At 38.2% G+C, this 19,430-nt stretch overlaps 1 protein-coding gene across 2 annotated transcripts in view; it reads right to left on the reverse strand.

Annotated features, from left to right (window-relative positions):
- Positions 1-16,503, reverse strand: part of LOC137266063 (uroporphyrinogen-III synthase-like) — a 31,194-nt gene extending 14,691 nt beyond the window's left edge. Inside the window, exons 1-7 of one of the 2 annotated variants that reach the window (XM_067801563.1) lie at positions 16,298-16,503; positions 9,252-9,348; positions 7,173-7,344; positions 6,216-6,278; positions 5,679-5,753; positions 3,751-3,834; positions 1,428-1,513 (exon numbers count right to left, since the gene is read on the reverse strand). In XM_067801563.1, the coding sequence (XP_067657664.1) occupies positions 1,428-1,513; positions 3,751-3,834; positions 5,679-5,753; positions 6,216-6,278; positions 7,173-7,344; positions 9,252-9,326 (555 nt within the window). In that variant the 5' untranslated portion in view covers positions 9,327-9,348; positions 16,298-16,503. The remainder of the gene's footprint in view (positions 1-1,427; positions 1,514-3,750; positions 3,835-5,678; positions 5,754-6,215; positions 6,279-7,172; positions 7,345-9,251; positions 9,349-16,297) is intronic. The other variant, XM_067801564.1, reaches the window with a different exon arrangement.
- Positions 16,504-19,430: the final 2,927 nt, after the last annotated feature.

Here is a 19,430-nt window from a genome sequence, read left to right on the forward strand (position 1 = left end):
GAGTTACGCTCCGCAAACAAAATGATTACAGACGGACAGACGGACGGACAGAGGCATCGACTATATCGATAATAAAAACACACAGTGAATTCGAATTTGAATTCGTAAATTAAAACAATGATTTTGCCATTGGTAGAGAAATCTGAAAATTTTCTTAAGTAAAAAAAACTGATTACACCTATTTACCCAAGTACATAGTAAATGCCTGTATGTATTTCTTTTGTAACGAAGTTCCGTTGGTGTCCTCAAAACAGTTTCGACCCATAAGTGTTTTCAGGCTGCATGCGACACAGAGATTACATATTCCTTGCTCTAACTCGCATTTGATGGTGTAAACCTACACGTGTTATTTGTCATCATTCTCTTGGTGGTGAGGTAATGAATTTATAACAGGTATAATTAGTGGTAACACCACTCACGTTACTCAACAAAGGTTCCCGTTTGGCATTTCTCCTGTCTGGAGTAAATACTCAACAGTATAAATTAAGGTCTGTAGTAGCAAATGTATTGTATGTTATGTTATATGTGAATGTAAGTGATGCAAGAGGGTTAATCAGCTGAGTTACAAAAACAAACATTGATCAAAGGATTAACCGATAACACACTGATTGATTAATTACTTTTATCTTCTACAGCTGATTTGTCAAAAGGCAGTGTGTGTAGATGTACTAATCTATACTGACTACACCCTGTCGTAAAGTACGAGTGTAAAAACAACATCCTCCCTCCAAAGAATTAACCACCATTGCGTTGACTGATTAATTGATTGCTCATTATTGGTTAACTAAATTACTAGAATAGCGGACATCGTACAATTAGTTGCCAGGTGTGCTATCTTGGGTGACCAATGAGAGGTTTATCAGGTTTTCACCAGTGTGAAATGTTTACTATAGGTATAAGCTGACCATGTGTTCTTTTATTAAGTTTCAAAATCATACAAATATGACAATAAACTAATTAGGGTTATGAAACAAAATACAGAGATGTATAATGGCTTCGTTATTTTTCCATCCTAATAGTTTTTTACCATTTCTACTACAGGCAGATGATTAACCTTCAAAGTGTTTCATTTGTTTTCATAATATGTTTGTAATCAAGTAACAATGACTTCACCTTAGTTGATCTGTCTATAATTAAACTATCAATTGCGCAAACGGACTGCGCAGCAGAGGTCATGAACCAGTCACGAATTCTGGGATATCATCCGGGTACTCACGGGAGAAAAACAATAACAAAAGTTTAAACCAGTCCATGGAAATTGCTCCGCATCAGTGCCCCTTTAAATATCAAATCATGACAATCAAGTGATTGCTGTGTTTAATAACATTAGTTTGTGTTAGGAAACTAACTGATTTGTGTGGTGACAAGAATGGTGACATACTACTGTACAAGATATTGTAGAAACACAGAAGCGCATGCTGGACTACCTGTTGGTCCAGGACTCCCTTGACACTGCTCTCTAGGGCTTCATTGGGTTTGGTTTCATATGCTGTGATCTCCTCAACAGCTAATTCTACATACAATGGAAAAAAGATCAGTCATTTTGTAGAGATTTGTGAGCACCAACAGCCATACAGACACATTACAGAAGAACACAAACTCATTCCTTTGAACGAGGAGTCTGCAGACTCCGATATATCTAGCAGACTCTGACACAGGGAACACCTAGGTAATCTGAAGGAAATATCTCAAAGCTGCTGCTTCATAACAAGGTAGGGTGAACTGATGACACAGACCTTTACGGAGGTTATATGTTGTAATACATACAGAACTCCAATATTAATGTAAAGTCACTATTTTCCATGTTTTCTGACTGTACAAGCGTTCTAATATTTTTTAACTTTTAAACCCTGTTATGAAGATGTAGAACTAGAACCAACACAACTAAAACATATGTCTGTCATCTGACATTCAGTAAGTTCATCTGGGCACAGTACATGTGAGATCTGGAGAAGTCCATATAATCCTGGAGCTAGGCTTTATTACTAGTCATAATAGGAGTAAAACTATGGATGTCATTTGACACAACTGTCTGCTCTTGTAACAATATCCTTATGTCCTTCCATCAGCTGTTCTCCCATAGACAGGGACACTACCTAACAGAGTTTATTGGCTTTGTCATGTCCTACACATTTAAGAAACAACATTGTTCTTCAATGATTCCTGAAAATATCCATCAAATGTATCATATATTATTCAGCTATGTTAATTACATAACTAACTTAAAAAAACACTACATTTCCTTATCAAGCCAAGCACATGTCAATGATAGCAGATACCAAGGTAAAAAGGAAAGTGTAATAAAATATGAATTGGTACCTGTTCAGTAAAGCCTAAAATCACTTCTGCAAATTTCATGTACGAGGGTTGGCTGAAAAGTTCTAAGCCTCACTGTGAAAAAAAGTTACAAAGTCCACGTTTGTAATTTATTTTTCTACATAGTCCCCTTCCAAGTTCACACACTTTTGCCAGCGATGCTGCAAGGCCCGAATCCCGGTCAGGAAGAAATCTTCTGCAGCTACCCTAAAAAAATCAGTCACAGCGGAAATGACGTCATCATTACTTGCAAAATGGCGACCAGCGAGTTCCTTTTTCATTTTGGGGAACAGGTGGAAGTCAGAAGGAGCCAAATCAGGTGAATAAGGAGGATGGTCAATGAGTTCAAAGCCACAATCGCGGATTGTTGACATGGCCACCACCGATTTGTGAACAGGCGCATTGTCTTGGTGGAAGAGGACACCTTTAGCGATCATCCCTCGTCGTTTGGCTTTGATTGCTTCTCGCAACTGGTTCAGTAGATCAGCATAGTATCTGCCGTTGATAGTTTGACCTTTTTCAAGATAATCAATGAGCAGAATACCCCTGGAATCCCAAAAGACTGATGCCATCACCTTTCCAGCTGAAGGAACAGACTTGGCTTTCTTCGGAGCTGGTGAATCAGGATGCTTCCACTGTTTTGACTGTAGTTTTGTTCCTGGTTGAAAGTGATGTATCCAGGTCTCATCCATGGTTACAAATCGTGCCACAAAATCATCGGGATCTGCTTCAAAACGACGCAAATTGTCAAGAGACGTCTGGAACCTGACACGTTTCTGTTCTGCTGTCAAGAGCTTTGGCACCCATCTTGCAGAAACTTTAGTCATTCCTAATTCGTTGGTGATAATATGCTCAACCCTCTCATGTGAGATGCCCACTACACTAGCAATATGTCGAGTAGTCAATCGTCGATCATCCATCAATATATCGAGCACTCGCGTGATGTTTTCTGGAGTGGTTGCTGTTGAAGGCCTTCCTGAGCGTGGGTCATCATCAAGGCTTTGTCTGCCACGCCTAAATTCTGCAGCCCACTTCTTTACTGTGGAAAATGAAGGAGCATCATCCCCTAGAGTGGAGACCATGTCAGCATGTATCTGTGTTGGGGACATCCATTTCTTTTGCAAGTACTTGATGACTGCCCTGTATTCAGTTTTGTCCATTTCTGATGATTTCAGAGGGTAGGTTTACCAAAAGAGCTGTAGTTGAGATAAAACTATTAGTACGTTTGTAGTTCTTGTGTCTATGATTCACTAAATGATTGTCCTCATTGGTGGCAAACACCTGTCTCTACCTGGTGGGGAAAAACCACTCAGGCTGAGAACTTTTCAGCCAACCCTCGTACATTATCATCAATGAGAACTTCCATAGGCAACTTTCTAACAGATACGATTGAAGAAAGCTACCTAAATATTTGTTTCATAAATGTGCTGCTACCTTTCTCCTTCAAGTGTTGCACCAGCGCGTCTCTGCGGATGTCAGCACAGGGGTACAGGAATGGTTTGCCATCTTGTGGGGGATCTGCATCACAGGGCGACAACACATCAACACTGATCCACTCCACAGACGGATGACAATATAGGTTGCAAGCATTAAATACTCACACCACAGGCATGTGCTTGTCAATGCAAGACCACGAAGCTGCCACAAACAGGTTTTCAAAGCGAGGTGAAATAAATGGGCTGTATCATCTCATTGAAGATTAATGCACTTATGAAGCAAAGTTATTAGTGGAGTTGTAAGCTGCTACCTCACTCAGCCTCACTACAATGAACACCAGTCCTTCTCTTTGTCCCCATTAATGCCAGACAACAAGCAGGGAACAACTACCCTTTCTTAAAATTCATTGGTAAGATGCAACAGTAGGGTTGAAAAATTGACCTTCCACTGGCAGATCCAATAGACCAAACAGTGTTTCCTCTTGTTCCACCTTGTCAGTAACAGTGAACCATAGTCTGAAATGTACTCTGTTAGGTGACTGATACCTCAAGCCATCTTAGTAGGGTGATGTTAAACTGAGGAGATTATTGTGAAGATAACCGTGAGCAATTGCTATCATCAAACATGCTCAATGTTCTCATGTATTTCGATGGAACATATGTATAAAATATATTGCAGGAAAACAGAAGTCAGCAGTGGACATTTTCATGAATACTGAACTGCAAAAGATATGACACCATAAAATTTGCTTTGCCAGATATGTTTCATCTTAATTTTAATTATTATTTTACTTTTTATATGTTGGCTAGACCTGGTTCACAGACAATGTTCCAGAAAATTTGGTTTCAGATTCTGCAGTTGATACAAAAAAATACGTCATCAAAATGCAGTTACTAAAGTAATGATGGGACGAGGTTTTTTGTGCGTTTCATGAAAATGTCAATGCATGTGCATCCTAAGGTTTCATCCCTATAAGAAGAGCCACCAAACATATAAGTATTAATGGGGAAAACCCTATGTGCTACATATCAACCTTGGTCATACTTGTTGTCATGAAACCAAAACATGAAGAAATACCAACATCCAGCTTCTCTAAATAGCAAAGAGGAATAGAAGAAGATTGGGCTGATATCAGTGAAAAGTTTAAAAATCAAAAATCAAATTGTGTTGTGGAGGGTTATTGGTCTGTGTATTCATATTTAATGCAAAAAATGTGCTATCACTTTCCCCAGCAAGAGGCACAATATTATTTTTGGTTGCTCATGTAGTGGTGAACAATATGACATTCAAAAAGCAGTGTGAAGAAGTGGTCTAAAACTGTCAAAATACATATGGAAAGGGATGTAACTCTGGAAACAAAAAGTTAATGGGCAAGTTTTCTAATTCTTGATGAGTTTCACTCAAGCAACTTCAGCAGTGTCCAAGATACATTGTCCCCATTGCAGGCACTAAATAAAACTAATTATACATATACAAAACTACAAACCAAAATGTCAAAAGGGACCTGTTTGGCATGTGTTTGACACATTGCAATGTTTCAATGAACTACTGAGAGGTTTCCGAATCATGCTCACAACATGAAACATGATGGACAGACAGGAGGGAAACACCTGATGACAGATGGACAACACCAACTAATATATCCACCTCTCACTTGGGAACAGCGGCTGATACAGCCATGAACACATATGTAAGTCACATGCTCTCTATGTGGACTGTTTACAACAACAGATCATGAAGGTTATAAAAAAAGGTCAACTCACGGGAACATACACACACAATGCAGCACAAAGTCCAGGTGCGATCTCAATAACAAGAGCAATTTTCTTAATAATACAACTACCAATTCAGAAAACGATGCTCAATTAAGTCAAATACTCATATAGGCAAATTCAAATTACTGAGTTCATAAATATATTCAGTACCAGCTGAGATAAGTTTCGCAAGTTCCGTTGCATTGCCTGATTCCTCTCCTGTAGTGGTGAATCCTGCCTTTTTTGCTGAAACACAATGGGAGGAATGCGACATTGCATCAATATTGCAAAAAAGATATTACAAATGATCAATCATTATAAATGAAACAAATATAAGAATGTTTACAAAAGATAACTACATGTAATCTGTTTCAAATCTGAACTTAGTAAAGGTCAATAGAATTAGCCAGGGTTTTACCCAATGTGCAAATGTACATCCAGTACTCACAAATGTACAGAAAGGATGCAGAAAAAATTTCACTGAGTCTACGGGGACGCACAATATTATTCACTGTACTCCATTTATGACTTTGCTAACTGTTTGGTTGTTTATTTCAGAGCAGTTCATGAATCATTTCACCAAACAGTCCACATCTAACAATTAGGGGTTCCCAAGGCTAATGTTCGTGAGTGGAGATAAAAGCCTTATTTTCTCCCTTCCATCTACATGCTGACCACTTCGACATGATCAATAATTGTTCAGCTCACCTAAAACACCAGTAGCTTTTCCAACCACATAGCACTTCATGCCACTGAATTTCTTTCCTTTATCTGAAAGACAACATAGCTACAATTAGCAACAGTGTGGTGAAAAGCTGGACACCAAATCCTCAAGATCATAAACGATTTGTCATTATCAGACTTACTAAAAGAAGAGATGTACCAAGTGTGTTTCTTGATTTAAAATTTTTCCACGGATCCATGACCCAAGTTTAGTGAAATTATACTCTAGTCAGTTGGCATTATAGCAAAGTGAATTGAAAGAACTAGAATCCACTGAGGTGATAGAATCTAACATTTCCAACTGACTTGGCTTATAAAAAAATCCTTTCACAATGCTACCTTACCGTTTTAGGACTAGAGGACCAGTACCAAGTGCTGCAGACAAGGTAATGACAAGGATGGACTAATCAATGAGTACGGGCTAAAACATGGGAACAGATTCCAAGGATGCATGGGATGTTATGATTTTGCCTGTGGATGGTTTTATCTCGACTTCAACTTAATGTGACTTTGGTCACAAATGCATCTTGCTCCCATCATGAATCTGGTTTGGCATCAAGTACTAGGTGAACAGAATATTCATATTTAACAGATCATCTTGTTATCATAACACACTGTGGGTTTAAAGGTGAAGTACAACATGGCAACACAGCCATTCTAAGGGTTCAGTCTAAAGTCTAAATCAGATCTTTTATGTGGGACAGTATAGAAATTATGGAAAATAACCAGAAATACCTACTAAATAAAAAAAATACAGCAATGTCCCACATAATGTACAAATTCTAATGGCCAGTAGCATAGATATATCAATGTAATGACATTACCAAAGTCATCGTTCTGATAAGAGCTATTGCTAGTTTACAACCTTGCTTCAAAAAGATTTTCTTCCATGATATGCTAACATTTTAAGTAGCGTGGTCTACTACATGAAGTACAGGCTACCTGCAAGGCCCTCTGATGCCTTGACCACTGCTTCCACTGCTCGAGGACTTGTGAGAATGATGGCTGAGAAGTCAGCCAGGTTCTGCAGGTGTGTCTTCAGCTGATCATGGTTGACAAATGTAAATGACAACACTGGAATGCTCACAGCTTCAAAACCATTGTTTTTCAGTTCCTGAGAAGAGACATAGATATAGAGTAAACAATGGCAAAACTTAGTCTCAATGCTTCCTTGCGCAGAGAAAAACTGCAGACAACAGAACAACAGAAAATATATGGACATGGCATTTTTTTTATTAATACCTAATTTACATGCTGTTCTAAACGAGAAAATGTCAGGGTCCTAAAAGTACTAACTTATTTTCATTTCTATGACCTGCACCTGTCTTTTGAAGAGAGAATGAGAAGCAATAAATGACACCAATGGAGACACAATGAAGAGGTAGAGCCAAACTTACACATTTTTGTTGTTGATTAATGCTGATAAGAGAGTCATCCTGAATTTTATTACTATGCACAGTAAAATAACTACAATGTATCTCTTTAGAAACTTGAGGTAGACAAGCAGGTAATAACAAAGATAGTAAGTGAGATCTGTGATTACCAGCAGACATGAGTGACATGCTTTTAAAAATGCATTTTATGTACTGCTAGATTTAGTTTTAAATGCAGATACAGAGATTATTCTGTGTGTGTTTTAGTAATCAGCTTCATGCACTTTTCCAAAGGACACTGAAGGCCTGTTGTATTATTTCTTCTCAGCTTAGTTAGACAGTGAGATCTAGCTTTTCTTTAACAGTGATTACTTTACCAAAGGATCTAACACATTAAGAGTTGATGAGTATACAAATTTCTGAAATTATGTGCAATTAATTGTGTCATCTGTGATGCAGTAACTAATTTTTCTAAGCATTGTAACTTGAATATTGTGTCAGATATGGAAAATGTAACTATAAATTGTATGTTTATGTACTTATCCTTTCTCACGATTTGCACTTCTCTTTCTTGCTTTGACTCTGAGTGGAACGAATGACAACTTTCCCCGTAGGCCTCTGTTGTCCATACACCCATGTTCACAAGGCTGCTCGAACAGGACTGACTTGCACGAAGCGATCTTAACGCTACAATGATTGTAACTCCCATTCTTCAACATAGGCGTAAGATAGTCTTAGCGCTAAGATTGCTTTGTGCAAGTGGGCCCTGGTCCCTAAGTCCCATGCTGATCATTCTGCAAGCTCCCCTATCTACCCACGTGACTACCTCAGAGTGATCGTTCTCTTCTTGGAGCCACCACTGTAATCTGAGTAGCAGGGAGGCTGGATGGGCATACATCGCATGAGATAGGATAAGTATACAAATAGATAATTCATAGTTAAAATTTCCAAATTCTCAAACTTATCCTATCTCACAATTTGCACTTATCCCACAGTTGGATGTCGGATCACAGATTACCCTTGGTCAAAAAGCAACGACAGTATACATTTCATAGGCTAATGACAACTGTAGATACCAGTGACTAAGGGAGGCTGGATCTGACTAACATAGCACCTATGGTAGTGATGGGTTCCCCTTAACCCCTTGGCTTAATAGGCACGATAGCTCCCAGGGAGGGTGCTCCTGAGCAATGTGGCTTTCGGCCACACACCCCTCATACACAAGAGGACACATCTAGGCGAGTCACCTTACTTCATGAGTGGGGATCCGAGGAAGAAATTGTAGTTTACACTGTGCACAAAAAAACCACAACTTAGGTTTATTTACTCAAGATACATTTCTCATGTTATCTTGTAAGGAAAAACTGAGAACTCTCACAATACATCCACACAGTGGCGTGACAAGAAGAAGAATGATCACTCTGAGGTAGTCACATGGGTAGGTAGGAGAGCATGTTGCATGCTGAGTATGGGACTAGGGACCTGTCCTTTAAGGAGAGCAGCCTTGTGAGCACAGGAGTACGGATGAGAGAGTCCTAAAAGGAAAGAACTCATTAGTTCATAGGAAGAAAGAGAGAAATGCAAATCGTGAGATAGAACAAAAATATGCAAGATTTCACCTGGACGAACAATGAATTCACCTCACTACCTTAGCAAATTTATCTTCTTCTTTTTCTTTTGTTGCTTTGAAAAGCATAACCAGCTTGGGTTTGACCTCCGACATGATGTTCACAACCTTGGTGTATCTGAAAGAATGAAAAAAATCTGTATAAATAATATTCATAAATTATCAGAACGTAAATATGTAGTTTCAGTTTGTCACAAGATAATGGTAGGGTGTTGTATGTGTGGTATCCACATCTCTCATATCCTCCCTTTTGTTAGATGCTCGATAACTACAGCAGACAGACTAGAATCACATCAAACCATGCTCTGAAGAGGTCATAGTGTCACCACTAGTGGCTTTATCATGGCATACAGTAGCATAATTGTCCATTAAACAGGTTTCAGAATTTTGTGAGCATAACCAGGGGTAGTAGGACTTAGTGGACGACAATTTGGAAAATGCCTGGCACTCAAAAATCCCTTTTCATCAACACTGTGACTCCATCCACATAGTCAATCACAGGCTCAGAATTTTCCACTACCTGTTGTACATGTGTTATTTCTTTAAGCCAGTTGCAGTCAGTGAAAAGTCACCACCATGGGGCATCATCACACTAATGTAAGGTTTGCTGGAACTAGCATGATTGTGTTGTAGGAAATAGTGAACCTTTCAGAGTTTATGTTCTTTCTTCAATCACAACAAAATGTGCACAACAAAATAGCTCATTGCTTATTATATAAGGGTTTATGTGACAAGATCAGTGGCTGAAGAATTTTGGCTGGATTGTTTCCCACTAAACTAAATCATTGACTATCATATTGTCACAAGATAAAACATTCAACATCTGCGCCCGCTTGCACAGAACAATCTTCGTTACAATCAATCTTATGCCCCAACAATCAACTTTACAATCACCATACAATTGCCCTAATCCACTTGCAAAAAGACGATCTTAAGACAGCACGGATTTAAGATCGCGATCTTAACTAAGATCAAACTCTTCAACGTTGGAGGTAGAAATTTCTTGAACTCGACTCCTGTCTACAGATGTCTGGAACTGGTTACTGCACAAGACTGACATACCTTCCTTAACCACACCTTGCAGAATTTTCATGGAAACAAAATAAACAAAAAAATCCACAAGTCTTTGTAATCATAACATGGAAGTTAACATTCTACATTATAATATGATTTATGAACTAAGAATGTCATACTGCAACCACAGAAATATCACATTTTATGCAAATATTGAAATACAACAAACACATTAACAAATTTGGGTTTTGAGTTATTGACCTAACAATCACGAAACTTTAAAGATAACATAAATTATAAAAAAAATTTCCTTATGAAACAACACCTAAATGTACCATGATTTGTCAATGGCTGTCAGTGAATATGAGTTTGGCATCTGGTCCGCGTTATTTGCAGTAAAATCCCAAATATATCCCACGAGCATTAGATTTGTAAAGATATGAAAGGGTGACATGACTGTGGGAGCGCTGTGGAAAATGCATGACAGGGAAATATGAAAATGATACTATTCCATGCGTGTTGTATGTGTTGTTAAATACTTATCCACAGTATGTTAATTGCTTTACGCTATATTGTTGATATTTATTTTTTCTTTTTGTTAAAATACTTTTTTACGCAAATTTCACATGTCTCATTGAAGAATACTTGTATCATATTCAAAATGGATAGATCTTGTCTCGTCAGACAGAAACATAATTTTGTACGTTATCCAACTGTAGATTACTGTAATGATAAATTGACATGACTATGACAGAAAAGAAATATATGTGGAGATCTGCGCTGTCACAACATAACATATGTTGTATTTGGGCATGGTAGATTTTACGGCAATGGCATAATATGCAAAGGAAAACCACTCCCATCTTGCGTAGAAACTAAGATTAACTGCCCTTGAGTTATTGCAAAGGTCATGGCCACTGCTAATCGCATGGAGAAACCTTTCGTTACTATCCTTTCCTTGATTATCAAAAAGGTATAGTGTTCATACACTACAATATTTCCGACATTAAGTCGATGTTGCATTCTCCGTGTTGTTGAAGTGTCAAGGCTAATCATACAGTCTTATGCAATATAAAAGCAATCCCTAAAACTAATCAGCGCCAATTTGCTACTGACTACAATGACATTAGCTCCTTACAATTGGTTTCGACCAACTGTAAGTTTTGATAGTAACTTACAATGATCTTAGCCTACAATTGCTTTGTGGAAGTGGATGGCGATTGTAGCTGAAACCTAAGATTGCGATTTTAAGGATTTACAAGCGATAAGATCACTTTGTGCATGTGGGCCCTGAACAACTGAAACAAATCTGTGAATGAAAACTACCATGATATATTTGTAAATACATTTTTTAAACATATTTTGACAGTAGTGTGTAACAAACTAATTTTTGGAACTTGCCCAAGACTATGAAATAAAGATATAGCATGCCAACAGAAGAAATCGCAGTCATGTGTAATTTAAGTGTAGAAACAAAACTTGACAGGGTCTTGTTGGTCTTGTGGTCCTAAATAATTGAGGCTAATCTTATAAGTGAGATAATGCATACTAATAAAAACAGTCCTGTTTGCATATGCCTTTGTTTCATTGAAAAAATGGAGTCAAATTCCAGTAGAAGTAAGTATAAGTGATCAACAATAAATCCTTAATTAGGAGAAAGTGCACCTGATAACAGGTGTCACAGCAGCATCAGGTAAAGCACCTTTACCATCTGATAACTGTTATGAGTGTGTATTTTCTGTAAATTGTATTATTAATTAAATAATAATTATTATTGGGTCACAACTCTTAGTGTTTTGAAAGATAATTATTACGGGTCACATTTTGTATCATAAATGTTCAGCACTTTTAATACTTTGGCAGCAGGGTGTCTGGAAGTGCTTTAGAGTTACCCCCCTTTAACTTTATGTTTGATTATTTGTGTTACTTCCGGGAGACTGTTCTAGAGCTTTCCATGTTAGTGGAGATGGTCGTATGTGCTCGAACTTTCAGGAAATGACTGAATGTATATATAGAGGCTAGTTGCAGTGTTCGGAAACACATGGAAATACACAGAAATACAAACAGATAACTGGAGTACATCTGCCAATATCTGTCAATGCCTGATCTACATAACCTCTGCCTGACCGCTCACTGTGTTACATTCTGCATATCTGTTTTTCACTCTTACATCAAGACTTCCTTGAGTTGACATTATTATTGTGACCCATTACTGTAGATTCGACTCATTTGCATTGTATATGAAACGTCTGTTGTGAATTTTTGTATCTTGGTTTGGTTTTGCTGAATACAATATTGAAAATGTCAGACTTCTCAGTGTTGTATTTTTCTGGTTCTGAGGGGATTTCTTACACCTTTTGTCATGGCAAATTTTTAACTGTAACATAACACCGATTCCATAGGTACTACCTGTTCCATCCCAGTAGTATATCAACATAATTAGGGACCGTTCATAACTTATGGCTAGGGAGGGTGATGATGCTTTTAAGGGGGTCCCCTCATTTTGTTCTTGTTCAGTTCTGTCCCCATGAACTTGGGAAGTGTCATTGGTTTTGTACATGACATGAGGGGAAGGGGCAAGGGGTGTCACTTACTTTGTACATGTATTTTGGGGGAGGATTACTTCAAATTGTACATGCTTCTTAATGAAAATTATCACCACCACCGACCCCTCTTCCCACTATCCCCCCAGCCATGTACTATGAATGGTCCCTTATGCGAAAAAAAGCAAAGCCGACAGTTATGATAACAATGATGGAAGCCAATGGTAATACATTACAGATGATAGTATATGTTTACATAACACAGATAGGAGATAAGGACGATATCGCCGTGATATCTGATGGCTGATGGAGCCAAGGTAGGGTATGGTTACTCTGATGGGTGATGGAGAAGGCTTGAGGCGGGGTTCTCGGTCCTTGAGGGTCTTGTTGATGGTGGCTGTGACGAGCTGGGGAGGGTAACCGTTGAGTGTGGTGAATGTCTTTCTGAGGTGGACCAGGTATTCTCAACAAACATCACCGACCTAGATGTTAGATGGACCACCTCATTTCCGCAGATTATGTTTTTATATAATGTTGCAGAAGGCAGTACAAAAAGTTGTTTTCTCAATAACTATGACAATTATTGTCATTTCTGAATTCCATGCCATTCACAAAATAATATGTATTTATCATGATTTATATCCTCAAGTACTCTTGAAGAATTGATGGTACACCTAAAAGATGGCAGTCTGTTAATAATCTTGTCTGGACCAGACAAAATGCTCATTGCTGAAGGAAGTAACTCTTGTCTGAACAATCTGAAAGTTGGTTTGATTTTTGTGAGGAAGGGGCTCTTGTTTTACAGACACCTGCTACTTCCCATGCTAATAATAAGAGTTAAACAAATGACTGATCATTGTCACTGATAGTTTGGAGCAGACACTGTCAGCGGTCACATTTATTTCAGGTCAGTATATTTTCTCTCTCACAAATTTGAAATTTTACATGATCTCAGAAATATGTTTAAAGGTACTTGGAAACATATTTGAACACTTGCTGATTGAAGATCATTGACTGAACAAGATTTTAAGATCAATTAAAACTTTTTAGAGGAACGGAACAGTTGTGAAATGTTTTTGTTAACAGCACTGGGGTCTAGCAGCAAAGGGCAAGTAACTCTGCCAGGTATTCTCAACAAACATCACCGACCTAATAGCAAGTTACTGTTAGATGATATGTTTTTATATAAGTATCATACTGTACACCACATTTTAAAGAATATTTTAGGTGAGAAATATTAGTGAGTGAGTGAGTGAGTGAGTTTAGTTTTACGTCGCACTTAGCAATATTCCAGCTATATGGCGACGATCTGTAAATAATCGAGTCTGGACCAGACAATCCAGTGATCAACAACATGAGCATCGATCTGCGCAATGGAGAACCGATGACTTGTGTCAACCAAGTCAGCTAGTCTGACCACCCGATCCCGTTAGTCGCCTCTTATGACAAGCATAGTCACTTTTTATGGCAAGCATGGGTTGCTGAAGGCCTATTCTACCCCGGGACCTTCACGGGTCAGAAATATTAGTAAATTAATCAAAATTAACTGTAATTCTATCTTCTGGATTACAAATTGCTAGGTTACATTCCTAAATATAGTTTACTGTTGAGTGAGTGAGTGAGTTTAGTTTTATGCTGCACAATATTCCAGCTATATGGCGGCGGTCTGTAAATAATCAAGTCTGGACCAGACAATCTAGTGATCAACAACATGAGCATCGATCTGCACAATGGGGAACCGATGACATGTGTCAACCAAGTCGGCAAGCCTGACCACCCGATCCCGTTAGTCGCCTCTTACGACAAGCATAGTCGCCTTTTATGGCAAGTATGGGTTGCTGAAGGCCTTTTCTACCCTGGGACCAACACCGGTAAATTTACTGTTGTTTTTTTTAATCATACAATGATTATTCATACACTGATCATATTTAAATGTTATAATAAATGGATTATTAAATTCATTTTGTTAAAATAAAATCATATTTTTTATTATTAATTTGAGTGCTTTTGCTAATGCTGCAATAATTTTTCAAGGACTACATGCATTAAGAATTGTTAAACATGTAAATCAACCCTTGATAATGGATAAATATTACTATTACTAGACTCATTCTGTCAAAATCCTAAAACAATTCTTCTGAAAATACCATTTATTTATGCAAAATAAGGTAAAATTAAATTCTGTCTGAAATAAAAGAAATACATGAGCATGTTTTTTTTTAAGACATGTTAATCATGTTTTTCTTTCCACTTCTTTTCAGGGCAATCTGGGCAGGTGGATAATTAGTCAGAACAAGTTACTTTCTTAAAGTCACTGGCCCTGCAGCAAGTGGCTTTTAAAAAGAAATTGAACCCCTCATTGTGTTATGATTTAGCACAGTTGCTTAAAAACTAGTTGAGATGATTAGAGGGCAAATGCAGATATCATCTAACATCACCTTTGAAAATGGTAATTTTTTCCCATTGTGTTGGCTAATTATGTTTTATGTATGTTACATATGCCATTATGCTCTTGTGTAATTTTTATAAATGTTTATAATTTTTGGTTTGTTCATAAGAACCATTTACTATAAAAACAGATAAAGATTTTTCAATACATGTAGAATCAGCCACTCCAGTTGTAGGTGATATCTACACTATGGAAAACAAATCTATTTGGATAATATGCTAGTCTTTGAAATACCTTTCAACTAAGAAAAATCTTTTTTTGCATAATAAAGATTGCTGAAGCATAGTTTCCACATCCCTATTCATTTCCCATAGGTGCAATATTGTTTCATACCATGAATATTGTTAACAAAATGATTAGATCTATAATCAAAAATATGTTAAGATTTGGTTGTATTACAATACTCACATTTTATCACTTTTAAAATTAAAATTAAAAAGATGATGACATTGTACATGTTATCTAAAAAATAGAATAGGATAGTAAAAGTGGGTGTGGTCATTTAAAGAAATGGCTGTATTTTCTGTTTCAATGAACTTATTTTGCTTTTCTGAGGCATACATCATTACATGAATAATATATAATACACAATTAAAGGGGTATCAAGTTAGTCATTTCAGAAATGGTACTTGGCAAGAACACACCCCTGACATCTTGTGAATTCAGTCATCATAAGCAGTGTATAATTTGTACATGGATGTGGTTTGTGGATCGGTTTTTGGCTTCTTGAAATAACGATAAGCGATTTGTTAGCCATCACTTCTGAAATTAGACCAGTAATTAAGTTTCCTAATCTCAAACGTTTGACAGTTTGGTTATGCTCAATGTGTGCTGGCCACCGATTTCATCCATTCCTTAGTGAGTGCAAAGAACGTGAGTCAGCACATGAAACACTGGGCAGCCGGCACTCTGACAACAGGTTATTTCCATCTTTGCACCATCACCGATTGTGCCTAGAACTCCCGCATGCCGTACCGAGTAAGTTCCATTGGTGTTATCTTGTGTAATATTTCCTAGGCAGACCGAACAACACCATCAGTCAGAAGTGACAGAAAACCTACCTCACTTTATCTTTTTAGTTGGCTGTGGGCGGTGTCTGTATTTGTCAGAGGAACATGGAAGGTGACGAGTGCTCGCCGAACACACTGTTATAAGCGGTTCCCCTTTCTGAACCTTGCTTCCATACTTGGCATACCTTCTGACTTCTCACCCTACTGCGTTCGCACATACTTGGGCCTATCCTCAAAACTCATTGGGATAGCCAGTTCTAAAAGGAGTCAGCGCAACAATGAAATAGTACCAGTGAAATTAAAATCCGGAGAAACATAAAAGCAAACCGGACCTTGCCAGCATTTATGCATAAACAATATGGGGAAATGCCCAATTGACATGTTTTGATGCGGCCGTAGATAAGGTTACAACAATGGAAACCACAACTGTTTAATTTGTAATATATGGTATTGCGTACCAAAATCCGTACACCACTAAATATGTTGTGTGCCACTATCGTTTCCAGCTGTCGTGTCGCTCCTAATAAACTGGCTCCTAGTTCCCTTTGCTTCTTGCGCCATAGCTAGGTATAGTGCAACATGAGAGACGGGACCCAGTTTAGCTCAAACACTTCGCGAGGCGACCTCGCTTGTCCTAGGATTTTGAGTTATGATTCCTAATATATACGCTTTCAGTTTTAAATCAGATTTACAGCTATGATAATTTCGTTTTATCCCTCTGAATTTTGCACCACAGTATGTTTATCTCCATTTAATTGTTAATATAATTATACTGTGTTAGAAAAACCGAGGCACCAGAGACCATATACCAGTGGTTTATTAAACAGAATCGACGTGGTATGATATTTGTGTGTGTGTGTGTGTGTGTGTGTGTGTGTGTGTGTGTGTGAGAGAGAGAGAGAGAGAGAGAGAGTTTTATACTTAAACAACCACACACGGTCAACATAGATAAGTTACTGCGATTGCTTACATATAACAAAGAAGTGTAGGAACGTGGCATTCATCACCCTGTCGATGAATGTTGTTACAACTCTGGGATCAACTCCACAAGCAGTATGTGACCTAGGATTTGTATGTGAGTATTGTGAAAGCTGCATTATGTCATTTTGTATTATGAAGCATCTAACTAAATTTAACCCACTACAATCTGTTTACCGGACGCCCAGCTGTTACGTAATTAATTCGTCAGTGCAGTAAATAAATCATTTCTTTCCCAGCTTTGTACGAACTTAAGAATATCCACTGTTTACTTGAAACAGTGGATACTTGAAATTATTATCTTACACTACCAGATTCGTTCGATATGTGTCATTGTGGTTCCAGCCCATGCATGTTTTACACACTAGTAGTTGCACAAGCCAAACAACTGTGCTAAGTGCAACGTCAGTCACGTGTTAACCGGCTGACAACGTTCATTAAAATTTAAGACAACTGCGTTGCTGTCTTTTTAAATTTAAATGGAAGCACGGGATGTACAGTAATACAAAGACACAATCATGCGGACAATTCTATCTTAGCATCATTCCTAACAACCTTCCAAGACGCAAGATGACGTTGCCTGGACGGTTTCGGGGTTTGAATTTCGTTTAGACACTACAGTTTCACTAGTTTAACGCTACCTTTTCTAGAAGCCCAATAAAACACACTTCTAAGGTATAGTAGTGTGTGGTGTGTAAATGAATAAAATATATGAACAACGGTTTTTATTCGAGGGTTTTCCGTTTCAGTTATGGTTTAAAATACATCTACATACAGGCAGTTACGAGGAATCATGTAAAATCGTATGCCTAACGTCTCTTTCATATTTACTTGCAATGGTTGATAAACAAATCACACTTAAACGCTATTACTAAACAAATCTACATAAGTGAGAAATGTGATTCCTGCTGCTTATGCGTGACTCATTTCTTTCAGACGTAGGAACCCTGGCCCGATGTGGATTTGGTGTTATGTCTCTGCACCCCCTTCCACACGGACTTCAGTACACTGCCTGTTTGAGAGACCGACGGGATGTGTTTTTGTCTCATGGTGGCTCCATTGTCTCTCCGCTGTCGCTTTAATCGTACCTGCCCGCCGACTGTACTGTTGAGTATGTTCGGTGCAAAGGTCTGATTGTACAGTCAGGATGGTTGTTACTGCAACACAACTAATTTAGGGTTGGCACACTCTGTGGCCCCAGTCTTTCTCAGCATCCCCAGCAGGCCCAATGCTGACTGCATGCACTTCACTGGTAGATTTTAGGTGGCAATGTAGATAGAATCCCCTGCATGATGCTGTCTAGAGGTGTCATTACTTAGTGCTTACCCACCATTCAGTCCTTGTGTAGGTAGTTCCCAGACAAAGCAACTCCCGAATGGTCACTTTGTGGGGCAGTGTACTGGCCGACTGCGACCACCTGCTGGTAAAGTATTTCAAATATCAACTTAATATTCAGATTACATCTGTTTTTCACGACCCGACATAGTTGTTTTGCACTTAAATCTGTGGGGATCGTCAAATATCCTAGTGGTTAAAGCGTTCGCTCGTGACGCTCCAAACAACCCCAATTCGATTTGAGGCCAATATGTGACGTTTCTCGTTCTGATATGCTGGAATATGCTACAAGAAGTGCAAAACTACACCCACGAGGACATAATCTGTGTGGGAAGAACAAATGATGTAAACTATTCTTTACTTATGTTTGTAGGCCATCGCCCAGGTAAGAAACTGTTTTTATTCAAACAATCTTTTGAAGAAAACATAAAATGCTTCTTTGTTTACCACGAGGTGTACTGCAAAGTTACAACTTGTGTTTCTGGTTTGAGCTTTTTTCACGTGTAGGAATATATCTTGTATTAATAAACACAATAAGTACCAATGATGTAAAAATACATGTATACCTGTCTTATTAGGACCGTGGACGTCATCATCATAGGGACAGAATTGGACCGTGAGGTCCCACAGAGGCAGGAAGACTGCCAAGAAGACATTCAGTGGACGGACAGAAATGGACCAAGGTCTCTTCTGGAGAAAAGAAAACTGATACAAAGCAGACAGAGGGCTAGGCAGGCATTTTTCAGACAATCTTTTGAAGACAACATAAAACATACCCTTTGTTCACCATGACGTCATGTTCAAGTTACAACTTGTGTTTCATTTTATAGCGTCTCTCATGAACAATCACATACATGTTAAAGATGCCTTG

Source organism: Haliotis asinina, chromosome 15 (genome assembly GCF_037392515.1).
Source record: "Haliotis asinina isolate JCU_RB_2024 chromosome 15, JCU_Hal_asi_v2, whole genome shotgun sequence".
NCBI lineage: Eukaryota > Metazoa > Mollusca > Gastropoda > Lepetellida > Haliotidae > Haliotis > Haliotis asinina.